The 22,752-nt window shown below is 44.8% G+C and overlaps 2 protein-coding genes and 1 long non-coding RNA gene across 11 annotated transcripts in view; 1 reads left to right on the forward strand and 2 right to left on the reverse strand.

The window, feature by feature from the left end:
* Window positions 1–22,752, reverse strand: part of LOC140588706 (polymeric immunoglobulin receptor-like) — a 109,757-nt gene that overhangs the window by 69,270 nt on the left and 17,735 nt on the right. The gene's annotated exons all lie outside the window — the stretch shown is intronic.
* Window positions 1–22,752, forward strand: part of LOC140588707 (uncharacterized) — a 69,283-nt gene that overhangs the window by 17,368 nt on the left and 29,163 nt on the right. The window lies entirely within an intron of this gene.
* LOC140588705 (CMRF35-like molecule 8) lies at window positions 622–22,486 on the reverse strand. Of its 7 annotated transcripts, none has more exons than XM_072710583.1 (8): window positions 22,453–22,486; window positions 15,924–16,019; window positions 7,219–8,036; window positions 3,662–3,982; window positions 2,622–2,945; window positions 2,139–2,316; window positions 1,236–1,327; window positions 622–1,063 (listed from the first exon to the last, which is right to left on the reverse strand). In XM_072710583.1, the coding sequence occupies exons 3-8, from the start codon at window positions 7,265–7,267 to the stop codon at window positions 1,035–1,037; spliced, it is 993 nt and encodes a 330-aa protein (XP_072566684.1). In that variant the 5' UTR covers window positions 7,268–8,036; window positions 15,924–16,019; window positions 22,453–22,486; the 3' UTR covers window positions 622–1,034. The 7 variants fall into 7 exon arrangements, with proteins under 7 accessions (XP_072566684.1, XP_072566688.1, XP_072566686.1 ...); XM_072710587.1 differs by lacking the exon at window positions 22,453–22,486 and having other exon boundaries at window positions 7,219–7,648; window positions 7,890–8,036; window positions 15,924–16,246; XM_072710585.1 differs by lacking the exon at window positions 15,924–16,019.

Raw genomic sequence — 22,752 nt, forward strand, 5'->3', positions numbered from 1 at the left:
TACAAGACTAAGTCCCATCACTGGAAACATCTGCAACATGGGGGATGGATGTCAGGAGAAGGTAAGTATTTTGTGTCAGCAACCATAATGAGTAATCAGAAGCAGAAACCAGGACAAGAAAAGAGGTCTAATACCAAGAGACACAGAGCAACATCAAAATAACAAGTCAAGACACAGGGCATAGGACAGAGCAGAGAGATCAAAAGCAGGAAAATCGACAAGACAAGAGCCCCCAACAAGTCTGGTTACTCAAACATACAGGAATTTAAGATTGGGCACCAAATCCTGCAGCCAAGCTGTTCACAGAACCAGTGAAGCTTATTAGCTGAGAGCACTTCCTGTTTGGGTCATAGGTTGCAGAGAATGTTCACATCCACCATGTAGCCCTGTCTCCAACTTGTGGCCAAGAGATGTCATAACAACAATAAATAAAGTCCCTTTTTACCTCACTACAGGCATAAAGATATATAGCGTCTCATTGAGTATCACTGTTCTGCACCACTGGTCTCTATGTCTGGAGTTTGCAGGCTTCCCCCCCACCAACACTGTTGTAATCCCAGGATAAAGTATCATATTGTAACATTTGTTCCCAACGTCAAACAGCTACAAGTGACAAGGATGGGAGGAAGGAACAAGGATTTATTTGGGGATTAGTGGGTAAATTGATTAACAGAAGCAGGACAGTATAATGAAAAACAACAGGCAACATCTCCTCATTGTGCATCTTGCACAGAGTTTAATTATCTGACCACTGGATACCAGGCACCAGTGGGGAGGTGACAGTAACTGCAGATTGTCCGAGTATAACAAGCAGTTGATGTCATATTCCAGGCACTCTTTATTATGCAAGAAGCAGACGCTCAGCCACTGTTGTAATTACTACAACACTGTTGTAATTACTACAACACTGTTGTAATTACTACTGAGCGCAGAAGGGCAGGAGGGCGTCTCACTCGGGGCCCCGGATTTCAGCAAGTGTCTGTCACAGCTGGAGGTGGGATCAGAAGGGGCGTCAGTGCAGTCTGAGCCCCGTCCTAAGGAGCTGTCACTGCTGCTGCCCTCCCTAGGAGAGAGACCCCAGTGATCACTGCCCTGATAGGGGGAAGAGAGAGAGTCACATCCTGGGATATAAACCGAGGCTCAAGTCACTGCACCAGTACATACACTAGTCTGAACACACTTTTCTCTTATTTGCTTTTCCAGTTTATTAAGACCCAGCATTTATCAGAACTTACTGTGGTTTCTCCAGGTGATAATTGCCACTCCGGTACACAGCAGGTAGACCAGAGCAACAGCAGCGTGAAGCAGAAAGTGCCAAGTGTGGTCTCTGATGGATAAGCAAGCAAAGAACATGCATTCAGTGGAAACTTTATCCACCTTTTGCCTGAGAACAGTCTGACTTGATCCTGGCATGGATTCCAGAAGGTGCTTGAAACATTCCTCTCTCCACATCTGGCACCAGCAATCAGAACATGCTGAAAAATGCTTACAGTAGGTCTCACATTGTGCTCATTTTATTGTTCAGAAAGATTAAGAGGACGTCTTTCCCCTGCTTCTATGGATAATATACAGAGCTGTAGTCACAGTGTTTGCTGTGTGCAGGGGCAGGCTGGTTGCATTAACAAGCAAATACAGGGTTATGTCCCCCTAATAATGCAGAAAGCAAACACATATGGAAATGCACAGTCAGGGGGTGGCTGGATTGTTTTCTGTTACTGACCCACATTTCTGCTGAATGGTGAAAGTAAAGCTGAGTGTCGCTGTCATCTGTGTTGATTATTACAAGTTTGTGAGCTAACAGCACTATATGTTTAAATTTAATTTATTATAAAAATGTGAACTATCTGTAAGCTAGCAGTAATAAAAAGAATATCCTTCACAATACCATTAACTTGTTTGATTATGTTAAGATTAGTCTGGCTCACTGGTTCTGCAGAATCCAGATAATCATGACAGTGGCCAAAAGCAACAGAAGCAGCACCAATATCAGCAGAAGGAGCATTTCAATGGAGAAGAACAAGAGAAGGAAAGTGAAGGTTTAAGACATGCAGGGTTTCATGCAGGATCAATAACAGGTTTTCATTTATCAGACTTTGATTAACAAGTGTACAGAGAAAGAAATGGGTTTGGCAGTTTACCTTGGTGACTGTATGGTGTTCAGATTCTCATTAGTGGTGGAAGTCAAGGTACCAGCCCATCCTTTTGGGTGTTTTGTTGCTGAAGTCAAACCGTCTCTCTGCTGTGTAGATGAAGTAAAACTTTCTGTCTGCTGTAAAGCTGTAGTCAGCTCTCCCTGTTTGGGTGAAACTGCCATTGCTGTGGAAGACCAGGTCAAGACAGCAGTCAAAGCATTTTGAATAACTTAAATCATACTCATCCAATTCCATAACATACATGTTTAATAAAAATGAAGCTACAATCAGTAAATATTCTCAAAGTATAATAGGTCAAAAGGACTGGATGTCACAGGTGAGAATTTGACTATGTAACTGTAACAATGTAATAGGCAGTCTGTCCATAGCAGATAATGTAATGATAAATAACAGGCTGTGTTTGTTTAACATGTAGAGTTGTTAATATAATCTGCAGTCCTTGACCTGCAGGCTAATATAATAATTCACCTTCCATCACAATCAGCTGTAGATAGACACCATCATCTGCTGCCACATGAATCTCCACAACACACCAGTAAGTGTCAGAATCCGTTTCCTGCAGGTTCCTCATGGTCACATTAAAGACCAGGTGGGTGGGGTCATCACTGATTGACACTTTCCCTGCTGGCTGATTGGAGTCAGAACGTGCCAATGTGGAGCAGGAATACCAGTCACGCCCTCTACACCAGTACTTCACATGGTGTTTATACTTCTGACCATAGTAACATGGGATGGTGACAGATCCTCCTCTCTCTGCAGGTACCCAGCTCACAGTCCTCACACTCCAAGCACCTGTATGATGTGGAAATTAAAAATGTCAGAAGAGCCCCCCCTTCACAAATCAACCTACATTTTATAGCTTTTCTGTCACTGACATCCCTACATGAACTTGCCAGATGTTTCTTGTTGGCTCATCTCCTTGTTTCTCGTTAGCTCAGCTCTTATTTACTTTCTCAATAGTTCATCTCTTTGTTCCTTTTTAGCTCGGTTCTTATCTATCTCGCTACCTTTCAAGGTTCCTGGTACAGGGCCCTTCAGTTCTGCCCTTAAACCTCCTAAACTTTCCTGCTCACATATCTTTGTTCATATAATATTCCATGTTCAATAAATGTGAAAAAGGGAATAAACATTTCAAAGGGATAAAAGTTGATTGTGACAAATTAGGAAATATATTTGTCCTTTTACATAAGTATTGAATATTATACCATAATTGGTGTTACTATTGCTACAGCTACAGTACACATACACATGCTGTTTAACATATAAGTACAGTGAAACAACAGTTAATTGAGTATGATATGCATAAGAACATTGTGAAACATGAATGTGGGGTATTAAGCTTCTTTAAAATTCCACAATCCTGGTGAACAGGAAATAAATAAAGTACTGCTTGCATATTTTTAGTCAAACACACAGTATATGAACATTGTATGAAATCAGTATTAGTTTCTGCACACTACAACCCACTGATATTGGCAATACAGTTTGTGAAATTTGTAACATCTTACCTTTAACCTCTATTGACAGAGACTTACAGTCATCCTTTTGACCATCAATCTCTACAGCACACCAGTAGATACCAGTGTCACTTGTCTTCAGGTTCCTCATGATCACATGGAAAACTAGCTGGGCGGGACTATCAGTGATTGACACTTTACTGGAGCTCTGTGGTGAGTCTGTGCGTGTCATGATTGTACAGGAGGACCATAATTGCCCTCTACACCAGTATTTCACATGGTCTTTATACTTCTGATCATAGAAACATGGGATGGTGAGAGATTCTCCACTCTGTGCAGTTAAATACTTGAACATCCTCACACTGTCACCACCTGCAGGGACATCATGGAAATCAGTGTTTTCCAACTGTTTGATCTTTGTGGGCAGATACCCCAGCTCTCTGAAGACTGGCTCTCTCTTCCTGGTCCACTCTGATACCACTGATATCCTTTAATGTCTCTGTTCTCAGAAGAAAAAACTCCCGACTACGGCCTGCAAAATCGACCAATCACGACTCCGTAGCTCCTCAAATTATTCTCTTTCAAACAGTCGCTCACAGTGTAAAATTGACACCACTGATGTAAATGGTGCACTGTCATTCACAGCCACTGGCACAGGGTCAGTGTCATGGGGGAGCATATGCAGGTAATGCCCCCCCTCCTCAAATGCCACCCACCAAGGTACATTGACTATTCTGTTATTTTTCAATGAAATCATTCAACCTAAAACTAATAAGCTGCAGGGCCTCTGCTTGCCTGTCCGCTGGCCGGTCAGCGCTCACAGGGCAGCTCTGGAGCAGCACTGGAGAAACAGGGAGACACTGTAATTCCCATTACTCCCACAGAAACCCTCTAGAGAGCGCCACTGCCCCAAGGAATAAAGGTGTGGCACTTTGAAATGACACAGATTATTGATGTAGAGTATTCAGAAACTGTTTCACCAAAGTTATATGAAAGCATGCCTCAGAAAAAAGGATGTACTGATTCCACATTAGCATATTAGCATTATGTGCAGGTAAAATACTGTGCTTGTGCCTTTTAAATGGAGCAGGAAGGTAACAATAGGCTTACAGCACAGTTAGTGACTGAACGATATGGTATAGCTGTTTACCTATAAAAAAATGTTTCTGAATCAGTGGGCTGTTTGCATTGTATACATGAGACACTGTTATTGCAAGTTCAATAAATGATGAAGTTCAGCACATGAGTAAACTAAAGTCAACAGCTATGGTATACATACACTTATTAGACAACTTTATTAGGTACACCTTGCTAGTACTGGGTTAGACTCCCTTTTGCCTTCAGAACTGCCTTAATTGTTTGTGGCTCAGATTCACCAGGGTGCTTGAACCATTCCTCAGAGACTTTGGTCCATGTTGACATGATCGCATCAGTTACTGAGATTTGTCAGCTACACCTTCAAAATGTGAATCTCCCATTCCATCATATCTCATAGGTACTTTACTATAAGACTGACATCTGGTGACTGGAGGCTATTTGAGGACAAGTCACTGTGTTGAAGAATCAGTCTGAGACGATATGAGCTTTGTGACATGGTGTGTTATCCTCTTAGAAGTCTATGCAATGAAAATATCCGCCACAGCATTGGACCACCACCACCAGCCTTAATTGTACAATAATACAAGGCAAGATGGATCCATCCTTTCATGTTGCTTACAGCAAATTCTGACTTTACCATCTGAATGTCGTAGCAGAAATCGAGACTCATTTGACAAGCAAATTGTTCTTCCAATGTTCTATTTTGGTGAGCCCGTGACCTCTGTAGCCTTGGTTTCCAGTTCTTAGCTGACAGGAATGGCACCTGGTGTGGTCTTCTGCTGCTGTAGCCCAATTGCTTCAAGGTTCAAGGTGTTTTGCCTTCAGAGATGCTCTTTTGCATGCCTTGGCTGTAAAAAGTCGTTGAATTACTGTTGCCTTTTTATCAGGTTGAACCAATCTGGCCATTTTTCTCTGACCTCTGCCATCAACAAGTCATTTTTGTCCAGAGAACCGCCGCTCACTGGATGATTTTTCTTTTTCGACCCATTATCTGTAAACCCTTGAGATGGTTGTGTTGCAAATCTCAATAGATCAGCAGTTTCTGAAACACTCAAACCAGCAACAACCCAACACTCAAACTGGCTGACAGCAACAACCATACCACCTTCAAAGTTACATAATGCAGCTTTCTTCCTCATTCTGGTGTTTGATGTGAACATTAACTGAAGCTGCCGACCGGTATCTGTCTGTTTTTATACATTGCATACATGTTAAACATTGTGCTGCTCACTTGATTGGCTGATTAGAAAATTTCTTCAACAAGCAGTTAAACAGGTGTAGCAAATAAAGTAGCCAGTGAGTATACATTAAACAATCCAATGTCATCTTACAATATTCACGTTTTGAGCTGTTTCATCATACAGTCAAACCTCGGATTGCGAGTAACTTAGTTTGCAAGTGTTCTGCAAAACGAGCAAAAAATTTAAAATAAATTTTAACTTGATAAACGAGCAAGATCTTGCCATACGAGTATTATGCATACGCTTTGTCTGCCAAGCATCACATAATCACAACTGAGCCGATGGTTCTTCTCTCTCTCTCGCTGTGAGATTGTGGGTAATCGTTTCCCATGCTTGGTCTCAGTTAGCGTGCCTCACTTGCATAGTCAAAATTTAGTAGAAAAGCACCACCCAAATAAGGGTGTAGCAGTGCGAGCGATGAATCTGACGACAATGGAATGTCACATTTCCGCGAAATTGAAAAGAAGGCAAAAGAGGCTGTTATTGGATAGGTTCCTTGTTAAAGTCGCACAAAAAGAAAAAGATTCCAGTGAGCCAACAGATAGCAGTGATTCCATTAGTTATAGTGAAAGTCATCCTACAAAATAACCCTCCTCTTCTCTCTCTCGTCTCCCTCACACCATCCACGATTCTTTTCAAAGGTAAAGTGCAGGTTAATTTGTTTTCTGTATTTTTACTTAATATTTTATATTAATAATTTTTATATGAATATGTTTGGGTTGTGGAATGAATCATCTGAGTTTCCATTATTTCTAATGGGAAAATTCGCTTTGATATACGAGTGCTTTGAATTACGAGCACGTTTCTGGAACGAATTATGCTCGCAATCTGAGGTTCTACTGCTGTCAATAAGTCAACTAGGCATAAGTGCAGCTAGGCTGAGCTTCCAATACATGCCCAGTGTAAGCAGTATTGGAGCAGGAGCTACACAACAACTATACTTCTATGTAAGAACTACACAACAACTTCTAACAAAGCAAATATTACACAGAGCAACTTATAACACCAACACTATTAAGTATCAAGTAATAACAGTCAGTGATGACACTGAACAATAAATGATGCCAAGCAAGAACACAGGGAAATAAAAAAAATACAAACTGTAATATATTAAGAGGAATTCAATTAATATTAACATTGTGTATTGTTTCTCTAAACAAAGACACACATCTGAAAATATAGACTGATATTCAGGCATTGTTCTTCTTTTTTCATTGTTCCTGGTGAACTTATATGAATAATGCGTAATGGTGAATATTTCTGTCTTACCTGGCAGCCTAATGAAGAAGATGTGGAGGAGGAAGAGGAGAGGAACCATGACTGAGTCTGTCAGAGACCCCAGCCCTCTGAAGACTGGCTCTCTCTTCCTGGTCCACTCTGATACCCCTGATATCCTTTTATGTCACTATTCTCAGAAGAAAAAAGGTGCAACACATGCGCACAGTAACATGCAGCAAATGCGCAGACACTGTGTGATCCGACATGTTCTGTTTAAATAGTCACTGCATATCATTAAAGTGTCTCTAGGGATTGTCACTGTGTAACTAAACATGAAAAAGGAGAAGGAAATGACCTCAGTGATGCAGTATGTTAGAAATGGCCACCATCTTATCACATAACAGGACCTCTGTGGATTATCATGAACTTTGTGGTTAAACTGAACCTACCAGACTACAGTAAGTCCCATCACTGGAAACATCTGGAACATGGGGGATGGATGTCAGGAGCAAGGCAAGAACTGTGGCAGCAGGCAGGCCGCTAACAAGCAAACAATAGCAAACTACAGCAGCCTCATGCAGAGTAGAATATTAGAAATTGCTACTGAGAGTTCGTAACAATAGCAGCACAAAATCGCATTTCATAGAAAACCTGAATTAGATCCGTCAGTGACGCTGCTCCACTCACAGCAAGAAACCAAATAATGGCAAAGGTTGGCTCACATGACAAGGCCTCTCTGCCTCAGTCCTCACATCATAACCTGCTGACTGTCTGTGGGTGGAGCCGCCATCTTCTATTGTGGGAGGAGTCTCAAGCTCCTGGATGGCTGACAGGCACAGAAAGCAGAGGAACACAGAGGGGGTCCAAACCTGGATCAAATACAGAGGGAGCTGAGAATGAAGCAGGAGTGGGTGGATCCAGAGACAGGAATAAAGGTGAGGGGAGGGGGGAGGAGAGCAGGCAACAGTGGAGGATTTATCCCACATACCAAAATTGGTATGGCCCGGATCTGGCCCACACTATGCGCTTACACCCGGCCCACATACCGCAATGAATGACGGCCCCTTGATGGCCCAGATCTGGTTTGCCAGAGGTGGCCCACACATGGGCCAGCACAAAGCCAGATGTAGACATGTTGGTGGCCCTGTTCTGGCCCAGAACAGTTTCAGCTCGGGCATCAAATGTCAGCCTACAGTATGTGTACCTTAATCAAGTCATGTAATACCTACTTAATATTAATTCAATATTCATTGAAATATTAAGTTACCTCATCATTCAAATCAAGTTGCTCTACCTTAATTTTTTTTGTTTTCTACTCAGAAATGTCCATGCAAATAGTTAAAAAACTTTCTTTAGTATTAGTACCTTGTTTTACTTAAGTCAGGGGAAATAAAAAACAGCCGCATTTCACAATTCAACATTTTAATAAATGTTAATTAATAGTAATCATCATCACTTCATTAATCCCCATGGGGAAATTGCCTTTTACATCTCCCTCAACTTGCTCATTGTAAGTAAGTTGTCCGTGAAGGACAGCCACTCATGGCTGCACCCAGGGAGCTGGGGGTTAAGGGCCTTGCTCAAGGAGCCACAGACATGCAGAGGCTGGGTTTGAACTGGTGACCTTGTGATTAGAGGTGCACAGGCTTAGCCCACTGAGCCACACAGAACACATGGTCCCAGCTGTTTGAGTACAAGAATTTTTATAAATAAATTACAAATATCAACTCTAAACACAAAAAGCATACAATAGGTATTTTAGACATCCAGAAATTGTGCAAATGTTGCAAAAGCAGTCAAGTAGAAAACAATTTGAATAGTGGAATGTAATCATGTGCATTATATGTGTGTATGATCAGCAGGGTTTAAATATGAGTACAGTCAATCAATTTCAATACATCTATATTGTACAGCACAATACTATATACAGTACTATACACTATATACAATATCTATTCTATACAGTATCTAAATAGTACTGCATTTGTAAAATGCAACTAGAAAACCCCTAATCTCATGCTGCCTTGCCATGCTTCCCCGAAGATAATACTTGTCAAATTGGAACATGTGTCTTCTGTTCAAGTAATTTAGCTGTGGAGCTTAATGAAAAATGGTGGGACCACAATTTGCATCAGTTAGCATAGCACCGCACTAGCAGACCATAGCTGCTCTGGGTAAAATTGTTCTAAAACATGTTACACAGCAAATGTGCCAGTGTTAAATTAACACTGTGTGGTGTTTATATGGGCCCACACCATTCAGTGTTACCTATAATACTTTACAGTGTGCAGTGAGTGTTTTTTTTACAGTGTTAATATTTATTAACTCATATAGTGTTCAATTGACAACCTAGACTGTTAAGTCACCAGCTCCACATATCAGCTCCATTTTAATATGCACACAAGAAGTGATAAGGATCAGAAGAGCCATCCCATATTTACCCACCATCATGAGAAAGACTCTGACCAAAAACTGTTAATCAGTTTGATTACATACAACCAGAGGCCATGAGAAGAGTTACAGCTGTTACAGAATTACCTCAACATCTTCAATTCCTGTATGCTGGATCTAGTGAAATGCTCATTGAGCCACAGCAACAAAGACTCATTATGCTGTTACTGAAATATAGAACCCTCTTTGCAACCGATGACAGAGACCTAGGCTACCTATCAGCAGTCACTCATTGGATTGACACTGGAGGAGCTAGGCCAGTCTGTCAACCTGTGAGATGAACACCCCTTGGGTTCCAGGGGGAAGAGGAGAAGATTAAGAAAATGCTAGAAACTGGAGTGGTTGTACCATCATCATCCGAGTGAGCAACTCCTGTTGTTCTAGTTCAAACGAAGGATGGAGGAGTTTGCTGGTGTGTCGACTACTGTCACCTCAACACCCTCACTGTTAAGGATGCCTACCCTCTCCCCAAAATCGAGGAGCGTTTTGATGTCTTAGGAGGAGCCGATGTCTTTTCAACTCTTGACCTTCTATGTGATACTGGTAAATTGCAGTGAATCAGAAAGACCGGGAGAAGACTGCATTTATAACCAGGGATAGCCTCTATGAGTACACCTGTATGCCATTTGGGTTATGTAATGCTCTAAGTACTTTTCTTTCAGAGAGCAATGGTGCTTGTACTGCATGGACTACAACAGGAAACACTCTTGATATACCTAGATGACATAATTATCCTAGGAAGAGGGTATGACGAAATCCTTACTCTTTTGGAAGATGTCCTACAGCATCTTAATGTCTTCAGATTGACATTAAAACCATATAAATGCCATCTTCTCAAAGAACAAGTCATTTTTCTCTGGTACATTGGTAGAAGTGCACGGATCAGCCCAAATCCAGCCCTCATCAATGACATACAGAACTGGCAACCTCCAAACTCCATATAGGAGCTCCAGACCTTTCTTGGACTGTTCAAATACTATCTCAATTTGTGGCTAGCCCCCTAGTCACCCTACTGAAAAAAGGAGTTGCATTTTTGTGGGGGGAAGACCGGCAACGTGCCTTTTCCCATCTTAAGGATTAACTTGTTTGAGCCCCAGTCCTTGCATATCCATCAGTTAAAGGTCAATACATCCTGGACACGGATGCCTTGAATCACAGCATTGGAGCTGTGTTATCCCAACTTCAATGGGGGGAGGGGAAAGTGATCACATATGCTAGCAGCTACTTCACACCAACCCAGAAGAGGTACTGTGTTACAAGACATGAATTGTTAGCCACTGTGTGGTATACTCGGCAGTTCCGTCATTACCTTCTATGCCAAGGGTTCCTTCTATGCACAGACCACAACAGTCTCACTTGGTTGTTTTGATTCAAACACCCAGAAGGAGAGCTGGCTTGCTGGCTGGAGGAGCTAAGACAGTATGACTTTGAAATCGAGCACAGGATAGGGAAACGACACTCTAATGCAGATGCACTGTCAAGGTGGGATGAAGAAAACTGGGACCAATGCAACTGCTACCAGGCAGGAAAATAATTGACAGACCTGCCATGTCGAGGCTGTAGCTATTGCAGTAGGCTCCATGAGCAGTGGGAAAGATTCAAAGAAGATGTTGACGATGTTGTGCCCCTAGGAGTAAGGTGTATTATAATGGGAGAAGGTGCATGCAACACAGATGGGCAGGGACGAGCAAAGGACCAGCCAAGACATTCACAAGGGAATGGCTAGAGCCATTCAGATGTGAAGAGTTAATACAGGAAAGGAAATCAGATCCTGTCTTGTCTATTCTACACAAATGGACAGAAGCTGGCTCCCTTCCCACTAAGGAACTATCATGGACCGCTCCGAGGAAGCCCCTACAACGTCACACAGAGTTTCCCTGCCACGTCCCCAGGGTTTCCCAAGTAGGGAGTCAAGCAGTGGCCGGAAAACTCCCTCCCCACCAGCAGAACCAGTTATTGTACATCTCTAACAGCTGATGCCCATTGGGGTTAATAAAAGATCCTACTTATACGCAAGATTTTCAGCTATTTTTGCAAGTTCAAGCATTACTGTCCCGTTATTCCCCTTACCTGTTTGTGCCTCTGCCTGCCTGTTGCTCTGACCCCTGTTCTGCTTCTTCCAACAATGAATATAGCCTAGCCCTCTGACAATCGACGAAGATCACCTGACCACCCGCCTGTCCCCAGCTTCTGAGCTCCGCTTGTCCCCCTGGATTCCGACGAAGATTGCCCGACCACTGCCCAACCACGATTTTGGATCTACGTTTTTTTTCCCTTTTTTCCTTCTGGATTTCGGAAAAAAAAATTAAAATCTGTTCACCGGACTGATCTGCAATAGTGTCCTCCTTATTCCCACAACCCCCACCACGACATGAACAGGTGGCATTGGACAGCACAGCTGTGAGAAAATATTAGCCATAAATAGAATTATGTGCAGAAGTGTTACACTACCGAAGGGAGAGACTTGGAGGCTTTAACCTGTGCTTCCTTCAGCTCGTTCCCGCCTCTATGCAGACACACCTGTCACAGCCCCCCACAATCAGGCTATCTAGGATATGAAAAACTTTGGAATGATTTCGTCAAAGCTTCCTTTCATATGGAATCAGGGTGTCACACCCTGCTCCGTTCGATCCTAATGTGTGCCACGCCCACCTCGTTACCTCGTGTTCAGCCCTGATTGTACCCGCTGCAGAGGGCACGTAAATGCCTCCGCCGCTTACATCTCCGGCTCGCGGAGGGAAGAGCAGGACGCGTTGCCTGGAACCATGGCGACGTGCAGGAGGCAGCTCTGCCGTCCACCACGGACGACGCGGAGGAGACCTCGTCGCTCTACCTGGGCGCCTGCTCGCTTTTCCCCGCCTGGGAGGACACCGCTGCCGCCTACCCGCTCAGCCCTGCCGGTAAGCCTCGGCTTGCGGAGAAGCCACCGCCGCTGGAGGCTTGGTTTTATCGGCCGGAGCGCTTGGGTCTAGGAGGGATACGCGCCGTAAGGGATGCTATTCCACGGGTCTCGAGAGCCCTTAAAGGGACGGCGCCTACGCGCTCAGCACCCCTCCTGCCTGCTCCGGACCTGTCCGATCCGGATCTGCCCGCGGCTGCGCTGCTTGCTGCTTCCGCCGATCTGCCCGCGGCTGCGCTGCCTGCTGCCGCCGCCGATCTGCCCGCGGCAGCGCCGCCTGCTGCTGATGCTGCCGATCTGCCTGCAGCACCGCCTGTTGCTGCTGCCGCCGATCTGCCTGCAGCACCGCCTGTTGCTGCTGCCGCCGATCTGCCTGCAGAACCGTCTGCTGCAGCTGCCGCGATGCCAGCAGCACCGCCTGACCCGCCTGTCCAGCCTGACCCGCCTGTCCTGCTTGACCCGCCTGTCCTGCTTGACCCACCTGACCCGCCTGTCCTGCCTGCTCTGCCTGCAGTCCCTGCAGCTGCCACCACTCTGGCTGCGGCACCCACCGCGGTGCCCCCTGCTGGCCGCGAGATGGCGGCACCCGCCGCAGTGCCCCCTGCTGGCCGCGTGATGGTGGCACCCGCCGCAGCGCCCCCTGCTGGCCGCGTGATGCCAGCGCCCGCGACGGCACCCCCTGCTGGCCGCGTGATGGCGGCGCCCACGACGGCACTCCCTACTGGTCACGTGATGGTGGCGCCCGCCGAGGTGCCCCCTGCTGGCCGCATGACGGAGGTGCACGCCGAGGCCCCCCCTGCTGATCAAGTAACGGCGATGCCCGCCGAGGCGCCCCCTGCTGGCCGCACGATGAAGGTGCATGCCGAGGTGCCCCTTGCTAGCCACGTGACGGCGGCGCCCATCCTGCCGGCACCTGAACTGCCTGTCTTGCCTGTCCTGCCGGCACCTGAACTGCCTGTCTTGCCTGTCCTGCCGCCGCCTGAACTGCCTGAGGTGGCCGCGGTTGCGCCCCCTGCTTGCCGCGTGATGGCGGCGCCCGCTGCGGCGCCCCCTGCTTGCCGCGTGATGGCGGCGCCCGCTGTGGCGCTCCCTACTGGTCACGTGATGGTGGCGCCCGCCGAAGCGCCCCCTGCTGGTCGCACGCCTGCAGCTGTCTCCGCTCTGCCCGTGGCGCCCCCTGCTGGCCGCACGACGGAGGTCCCTGCCGAGGCGCCCCCTGCTGGCCGCACGACGGTGGCGCCCGCCGAGGCGCCCCCTGCTGGTCGCACGCCCAAGGTGCCCGCCGAGGCGCCCCCTGCTGGCCACACGCCCGCGGCCCCGTCCGAGGCCGCCTCTCCCGTCATGCCCGCGGCCCTGCCTGAGGCCGCATCTCCCGTCCTGCCCGCGGCCCTGTCCGAGGCCGCCTCTCCCAACCTGCCCGCGGCCCTGGCTGCCCCGCCTACGGCCACGCCTGTTGCCCCCAGGGAGGCTCTGACTCCCTCGCCCTTGCCCCGACAAGGCCAACACCACCCGGGACCCCGCCTTTCAGTGTCCCGTAAGGGAAGAGGACATAGGCCACCTTTGGGGGGGGGTTCTGTCACACCCTGCTCCGTTCGATCCTAATGTGTGCCACGCCCACCTCGTTACCTCGTGTTCAGCCCTGATTGTGATCGCCTTTGTCCTATTAAGTCTAGCTTGTCTTTTGTATTTAGTCCTCGTCTGAGTCAGTCTTCCCAAGACTTGTCATTGTATTGTCCGTCGATGTCTCTGCGTGATTGTCTTTTGCCGATTAAAACCCCGTTACCTGACTTCCTGGCTGCTGTCGCCTGCTTCCCGGCTCGCCTCCGTTGCCGAACGTGACACAGGGGTGATGTTCATTCATTTATACAGCTATGCCACCGCTGCAGTGCTTGTAAATCTCCGGGGTCAGCAAAATGGGCTAAGTTGCAAATTTACAAAGCCGGTGCACCTCTATATCGACTTCACTTGGACATCATGTGGCCATTTCCACTGTCAAGTTCTGGGAACAGGTACATCCTTGTTATCACTGACCAGTTTACTTGATGGGTGGAGACCTTCCCTGTCCCAGATCAAGGCGCAGATCAACTTTTGCTAAAAAACTAGTGTATGACTTTGTGGCCCGTTTTGATGCCCCATTAGAGCTTCATATCGATCAAGGGTACAATTTTGAAAGCTCCCTCTTCAAGAATTTGTGCCAGCTCATGCATGTCTCAAAAACAAGAACGACCCCCTACCATCCTGTATCCAATGGTCAGGTTGAACAGTTCAACTGTACATTGCTCCAGATGATTAGATGATATGTGGACAAGACTCAGAGAAACTGGGATGAAGATTTACCACTTCTGATGGCAGCCTACCGGAGCTCCCAACATGCAGCAACTGGGTACATACTAAATAAGCTAATGCTTGGCAAAGAGGTGCATCAACTACATGATATATGGACTGGTGTTGCCAGACTACAATCTAACTGCAAGGAAGTTTTGGATTTTCTCCATGATCTGGAGGAGTGAATGAGGGAGGCCCGTGACACTGCTAGGGAGCACCTATGAGTAACTCAACACAGGCAAAAGAAGCTGTGTGATGTGAGGGCCGAGGAGAGGACTTTCAATATTGGAGACCTTGTCTATGTAAGGGATACCAGCAAGTGGGTGGGGCAGAGTCCAATGTTACAGTCACCCTGGAAAGGACCATGGGTAATTTTTGCATGCTTTGTGCTCGGTAAACTGCTAATCTGCATACATGACTGGGAGGTCCAGCTGTCCTGAAGTACAGGGGTTAATTCAAGTCTATTCATTTTCATACAGCACCTTCCACAACACAGTTGCCCAAAGCACTTGACAATCCATGATTACATCATTTTTACAAAATGGTGCATGAAACAAGAAAGAAGATGAGAGAGAAAGAATAAATGGCAGAAGACAGTACAGGAGAGTATTACATATGAACACTGAGTGAAAATATACAAATCAGCCAGAGGGATCCTAAATAAGCCATTTCGGTAAGATAATCTGAAAGGAGAATGTCCACATTGGTAAACATGGCCACACCAGTCTGACATGGTAATACAAGATATTTTACTGTCATTTACTGTCAATCATAATGGATTTGTTGTTTCATGCACCAAATTTAGGAATTTCAAGAGAATCAGCAAATATGGTGGATTTACACTCTTACAACAGCTTTGTCTGTAGTTTACTCAGTTATGGTCAGAGGCTGAACACATCCCTTGCTCAAGATAATATGCTGTTAAGTTACTATCAAAGAAAAAGCAACAACAGCGGACAAAAACAATCAATATGAATACCTAATTTTCTCAGCAACAAAGTACAATATTAACAACAAAATACTTGATTTTTCATGTGCTTTAGATTAGTTGCACAAAAAGTGAAGAAATACCAGTCCTTACCTGGTAATGCTATAAAAACGATGAAGAGGAGGAAGAGGTGAGGAGCCATGTCTGGGGTGTCGATTGTGGCCTTTAGCTGTATCTGTTTCTATCCATCTGTAATAAAGTGACTGTCTGTCCTCATTCTGAATGTGTCAGTGTATTAAAGAGGGGGCCTGACAGAGGGGGAGGGGAGGAGATCACACACACACCCACACACACACACACACACGCTCGCACATGTAGGGTATACGTATCCTTATGGGGACCGCTCATACACACACACACACACACGCACAGAGAGGGAGGGGAGGAGATCACACACACACAGACACACACACACACACACATGGAACATCAGCCACAAACACCCCGAATCAGCTGCAACTATTTTCAGTTTCTCAGCAGTTTCTGCATCTTTCATATGAGTCGTCATCAATGGTCTGTAGAGAAGTGGCAGACATGTTTGCTGTTATCTCTGCTCCTGTGCACAAGACACTACTGTTACATGATAGCTAATAACTTTTATGTAATCTTGCAAAATATTTTTAAGGTATAAGAGGCAGTTTTGATATTGCTACTAGAAACCACATTCCTGCAGAATCCCAAATCATCATGATTTAATTCACTGTAACTAATTAGCTGATGAGGCTACAAATTCAGATGAAGGCATTTCATAATCACCGTTAGTTTGGCTAATTACTGTCAGCAGCACAGTTTACATTAGGAAGTTACCATGTCATTTATAGAAAAATGCTCCCCTGATCATTTCAAGAATCCGCTGGTTTCCAAGACCTTGGAAAGCAAGCTGAGGTGAGCTTTGGCCCAGCAATATACTTCACCTTCATTGTCATGCAACACAGGATTAGTCTTATTAATACAACCAGATGCCCAAAGGGTTTAAGATGTTTGTCTTTAAGTGTGGAGTCACATGATTGTGGCAAAGAGGTGACAAAATGACGCAGACACACCGCTTAAAAATAGGCTGATACGCTATTAGCAAAGCCTGCATACGCCCCTCTGTTCAGCTGTGCGGCCACCTGCCTGCATTTTACTTCTGCTAAACTGTACAGAGAGCCGTGTTGGTAAGTGTGGGTCACCAGCTTCAGAGGGGGGAAAACTGCCAAAGCCAGCAGTGACAGAGTGTCAATTTTCACACGTCCATCAATTTTCACACTTGTGCCTCAAGTGACACGTACATCAATACATCTGTTTGCAAGTCAAACATGCTGCACGTTTACCATCACATGCTTAGTGTGAATCTTTATTTTGTATGTTAACAAGAAAATTCTGCAGTGACCAGTGTACAATATCCTACAGCTGTGCCGGTTGAAGCCCTAGACGAGCTTCAGACTTTAGTTACTTTTTCTTAGCCGGTATTGTACATTCTCCCTGTGCCGGGTGGGGGGGGAGGGGGTGGTGCTAGTGGTTTGCTAAGTTGGCCCCCCCCTCAAAAGATGGCGCCCTAGTCAGCCCCCTATGTCACCTAATATGTTGAACAGCACTGTCCAACAGCGACAAGAGCATTTTAATCAGGTTAAAAAAAAGGAAACTAACTATCAGAACAATAGAAGGCATTAAAGAGGAAGTTTGTGCTCGTGTCACTTCCTCCTTCTCTCTGGTCCAAACTTGGCCTAATTACATCTTCTGGCCCTGCTGTTCTTTTTCGCCCTGAAAATAGACACATTTATCTGGCTGAGAAGCAGGAGGTGCTGTGACACAGTGAGCACCATGTTACCTCACTTCCTGTCTGTGTGTGTCATTTGTATGTTCTCTCTCTCTATTTCCCCTAAAGACCTGCAGCTTAGCTGGGCTGCTCTCTCCACATTCCCTGCTGTGTCTGTGTGTGTCTCTGGGTCCCTGTCCATCCCCTGCCCTCTGCTCCAGATTCCTCCTGACCCCGCACTAGGGCTGGGCGATATCATATCGATTTCATATCGCGCATGCGCAATAACCACTAGGGCTTCAGATGACAGGCGCAACATTTGGCAGTGCGCCAGCTTTTCCCTGCTATACGGACATTTATTTACGCCCAGAATTTAAGCAGCTTAGTAAATTATTAATGAGGCTTTGCATCAGAGCCAGGGCCGGATTTAGCCAGCCCCAGTAGGGGGTGCATGTAGAATATTGGGGGGGGGCGAGTGTGGGTGAGCTTCTCTAATCATCTATGCAAAGAAAACTATACTAACTATGCTGTCGTCATATCAGTCCCCCTATCCATATCTCTATCTTCTCATTTGATCCATTTGATTTGCCTTACAGGTTTTATGTTTGATGCTCTACCCTCTGCATTTACCCAGGCTTGGGACCGGCACAAATAGGACACTGGATTGCAAAAAAACAAAACAAAAAAAAAACATAAATGCAGCCTCAAAAGGGTGCAATCATTGCACCCTTTTGAGGCTGCATTTATGTTTTTTTTTTTTTTTTTACTTTTTAAATGTGTCTGTCTGTCTGCTTTTGTCTGATTGTCTGTCTGTCTATCTATCTACCCTTTCATTTTTTGTCTTTTATTTCATTTATATATTTTTTTATTTCTTTTTTTGTGTATTTTTTGTCGTTTTTATTTCTTAGTTCTGTACACAGCATGGCTTATAACAATCATTAAAGCATCAGTCGTCTGCTTTTCTGTGCAAAAAGACTAACAAATGCATCCATATCTAGGCCTGTGGTTATGGCCTTCTCGTGAGCCAGAATAACTACATTTCTTTTTCTTTCATGTAGCATAGTGCGGCGGAAGGGAGTAAGAACACGAGACAAAGTGGAGAAAGAGCTCTCGCATGATGCAGATGATATTCCAATCACAAGGGAGGTCACATACATGCGATGGAGCTGAGGAAAGGCATTCTTATAACCGTGTAGATATTTGCAAACGGTGGAGAGGTCTACAAACTCTACATTGCCATAATCATCAGTCTTTTTAAATTCTTTTTCCAACATTATTTTTGCTACAAGAATCTCATTGGAAAGTTTGTCACTGTCACTTCCCGCCATTTTTTGCAGAGGACTTAACATGGCAACATCCAGAAAAGAGGGAGATTGAGGTTGAAGGCAATTAACTGCTTTCATGAGATCAAGATTACTTTTGGAGAATCTTGTCTCCATCTCTACAATGGCTATGTCCAAAATGTTGAGAAGAGCTCTCTTCAGAGCCTGGCAAGGAGTCATGGAGTCGTCTGCATGGCCTACAGTGGACATAGTGACACTATCTGTGAGCAGTGAGCTCATTGTTCTCTTTCTTTTAGCACCTGGTGCAGGCATGCTGGTTAATGCCTCGCTCTCCTCATCTCTCATCTGCTTCAAAGCCTGCAGAGATGCACTGACTACTTCTGAAGCACAGCACAGGTCAACAGAATGAGCCTGCAGCATAACATTTGCAGACGTCAACGAACCCAGAACTTTTAGGAGAAATTTTCCTATTTCAAAGAAATTATGCCTCCTTAACATTATCAATAACCCTGATGCCTCTGTACAGATATCAATAGCAGCGGCTCTGTCCTCTGCAACTTCTGACAGGATACTCATAATAGCATCCTGATTCTCCACAAGGCACTTGGTCACATCATGATGGCTTGTCCACCTGATCTCCAACAGTCGTTTAAGGGAGGGAACATTATAGTTCTATGACACATAATGATGGTGAAAAAAAGAGTGCAGTGATCCTGATAGATCAAAAAAGGTTTTTGCACATGGCTCTGCTTGCATTGCATGGACCACTGCCAAGTGCAGCTGGTGGTTATAGCAGTGGATATAAGGAATATCCTTTCCTACCTTCTTTTGCAATAAGGCCTGAACCCCACCCCTGACTCCACTCATGACAGCAGCTCCATCATAGCACTGACTGATAATTTCAGCTGCTCTATAGCCTGAGTCAGAAAGATGCTCAAGAATTTGGGTGGTAATAAATTCAGCATTTAACTGACTGAGGTCAAGCAGACCAATCAGGTGTTCCTCTGGAATGCCTTTAGAGACAAATCTAACCATGACGGACAGATTCTCCACATTGCATCTGTCCCTAGTTCCATCACTTTTAATGCAAAACCCAGCGTAATCTGCTTTGTCATAATTATCTTTGATCTTTTTTAATACCATTTTGGCCAGAGTATCAATAATTTCGTTTTGTATGTTGTGAGAGGTGTATTTTGCATTTAGTGGGATGTGTTTGTTTATTTAATTAAATTTGGGGTCCTTTGCTAGTGTGTAGTCAACCATTTTTAAGAACAGTCCTGCAGAGAAATCATCTTCATTTGAGCTCTCCACACTGCCACGAAGTGGAAGTTCATTTACTGCTAGGAACTGAACTACTTCTCCAATTGTTTTTATATAATATCTATTTTTTTCCATTTGTGTTGGCCCTAATACATTACCAATAGTTTCCCCTGTGGCCTCTCTTTGGGACATTTCAGACCAGGCTTTTGCATTTTTTATGTGGCATTGACTTGATGCGTGCTTTGTGAGTCCCTTGTCCTTTTCCAATGCCGTTTTCCAATTATTAAATCCTTGTTTTGTAAAAACCAAATCCCTGTCATTGTTCCCGCCAAATTTACCACATGGGAAACAAAGGCACGCATCAAGCTTTGCTGAATATTCGAGCCATGGTCTCCCGCGATACCAGCCTGGGCAGAATGAGCGTGCGTTTTTACCAAAATTACGCTTGGGGAAAACAAGAGCTATGGGTTGTGACGGTGCTATGGTATTCAAGCCTATGTCTACATCATCCGCAGCGGCCACTGGACTGCGAACGGTGGGGGCAGCGGGGGCTGTGGTGCTTGTGCAGCTAGAAAAACTTGTACTGGTACTGGACCGGGCACAATGGTTTGTGGGGAGTTCACAAGCAGTACCACCCGATAAGCCGGGACCGGGTAATGATTCTGTCTCCACTGCTGCTAAATCCGTAGCACTGCTGCTGGCAGCTCCGCTGCTACTGCTAGGTTTAGCTTTAGCAACCAGAAATCTGTGCATTGTCGACTCGTTACTTGATTCACTTCAACAAATTGTAAATGAGTGAGGAGAAAGAGAGAGAAGATAGAGAAGAGGAACAGAGTTATAGTAATTAAATAATTCCGGTGAAAGACCGCGAAAGAAAAGTTATTTAGAACGATGTCTTTTTTTTTTTGAGTTTTGAGCTCTGTCGTGCCGTGACTGTGAGCAAGTGAGACGAGCAAGCAAATGAAGTGAGTAGCCACACCCTCCCTACATCTACCAATCAGTAGCTAGTTTGAAAGCGAGCAGAGAGCGCTCTGACCATTTTACTTAAAGTTTTTATGAAATTCGGAATTTTGCATGCCTTCACGTTTGGGGGGGCAGTCACAGCATTTAGGGGGGCATTGCCCCCCCTTGCCCATGCCTATGTCCGGGCCCGATCAGAGCATGTGAGCGGAGTGGAGCGGTGAGAATTTCCGCTCCTCGCCACGAGGCTGTTGGCTCCGCCCGCTTCTCCCCTCTAATTCGCACTAAGCCGCTCCGCTCAACACCGCTCCTCACTCCACTAAAATTTCCTCCCGCTCCAGTCAAATCGCTCCACGCTCGCTCCAATTTAAAAGAGGGACAAATAATCTGCATGCCTAACAAATGTGACCTTAAACCGAAGCCTTATATCATAAAGAAATATGAGCAACGGCAACATTGCCACTCAGAAAATATTTATTTTTAAGCAACATATAGGCAACAACGGACAGGTTTGGCAATGGCATTCCACACAAAAATAGGCTTAAAAGTAAAGGAATCAGTGGGCTTAATAGCCTAAAGAATATACAGGCTAAGCATCCACGTTTTAAATTCCTCAGTTTTTTTCTGTTGATGCTGCTGCTGCGTCTCTATAAAATAAAATTTCACTGACAGCGTTACGTGAAATTTTAAAAATCCTATTAGACCTACTTTGAATGACAAAACGAATTTATTTGATTACCAATATTTACTTTATAGGCTTTTATACTTTTAATTTACTTTATAGACTTGATATGCTACAACCATATAAAACTTGCTCACGTTTTGCTTGCTTCCGCCTGTTCGCGTACACTGTAAAAAATCTATTGTAAAATGTCAGTCAAAAGTCAGGCAGGTCCTGAAGACCAATAGTGCTGATGTATATTTGCATAGCATGACAGGGTACTGCCTTTGTTTAAACTTTAAACCATGACTGTGTTGAATAGGGCAACAGTATAAATCCCCCAGCCACGGTACAAAATAACTTCTACCACAGCAGTAGATTCTCATAGTATTTAGTATGTTAAATGGTTGTAGCCTATCAAGTCTATAAAGTAAATTAAAGTATAAAAGCCTATAGTTAACAAAGAATATAAAAATAGCTAGAGAATTTTAACTGCCAGTATTACTGTGATTATTAAGCATGTTATATTGTTTTGTAAAATCCGTCCATCCATCCATCCATTTTCACCCTGGATGTGATACCATCACAGGGAAATTACAATTAATGGAAAAAAAGAAAAACAATGTTCCCATAAAATAACAGAAGTTTCCCATCACTGTGTGATCAGATAGACGCTCATAGCTGGACACCACACTGCTGTAAGTGCTGCTGAATGCTTACCTCTGTTTTTCATTATTCCCTCCTTCTTCATCATGTGCCAAAAATGGACAGCAGTGGAAACAAGAGAAAGGACTGTTACATAAAAAATAAACAACCCTGTTCCCGGGGTGCCACTAGAGATAGTGGACAGGTGAGATAAGTGATGTTATTAATATATCACAATGTATTAATGGTAGAACTGGATCATTTATTACAGAGTGCAACTGTAACACTGGCCTTTGCTGCAGTTAGAAACTACCTGCAGACAATCACCCAGCCTGTACACCTTTAGTAGCAATTAATCCCTATAAATGTCTGAAA

Source organism: Paramormyrops kingsleyae, chromosome 4, assembly GCF_048594095.1.
Source record: "Paramormyrops kingsleyae isolate MSU_618 chromosome 4, PKINGS_0.4, whole genome shotgun sequence".
Lineage (NCBI taxonomy): Eukaryota > Metazoa > Chordata > Actinopteri > Osteoglossiformes > Mormyridae > Paramormyrops > Paramormyrops kingsleyae.

What these genes read in the sequence shown, in the direction of transcription:
- LOC140588705 (XM_072710585.1), bottom strand. Translation starts at nt 7,267, where the DNA reads ATGGTTCCTCTCCTCTTCCTCCTCCACATCTTCTTCATTAGGCTGCCA. An exon ending in CTTCTTCATTAGGCTGCCAG is followed by an intron (nt 3,983 to 7,218) that starts GTAAGACAGAAA and finishes ATGTCCCTGCAG; the next exon opens with GTGGTGACAGTGTGAGGATG. An exon ending in TATCACCTGGAGAAACCACA is followed by an intron (nt 1,064 to 1,235) that starts GTAAGTTCTGAT and finishes TCTCTCTCCTAG; the next exon opens with GGAGGGCAGCAGCAGTGACA.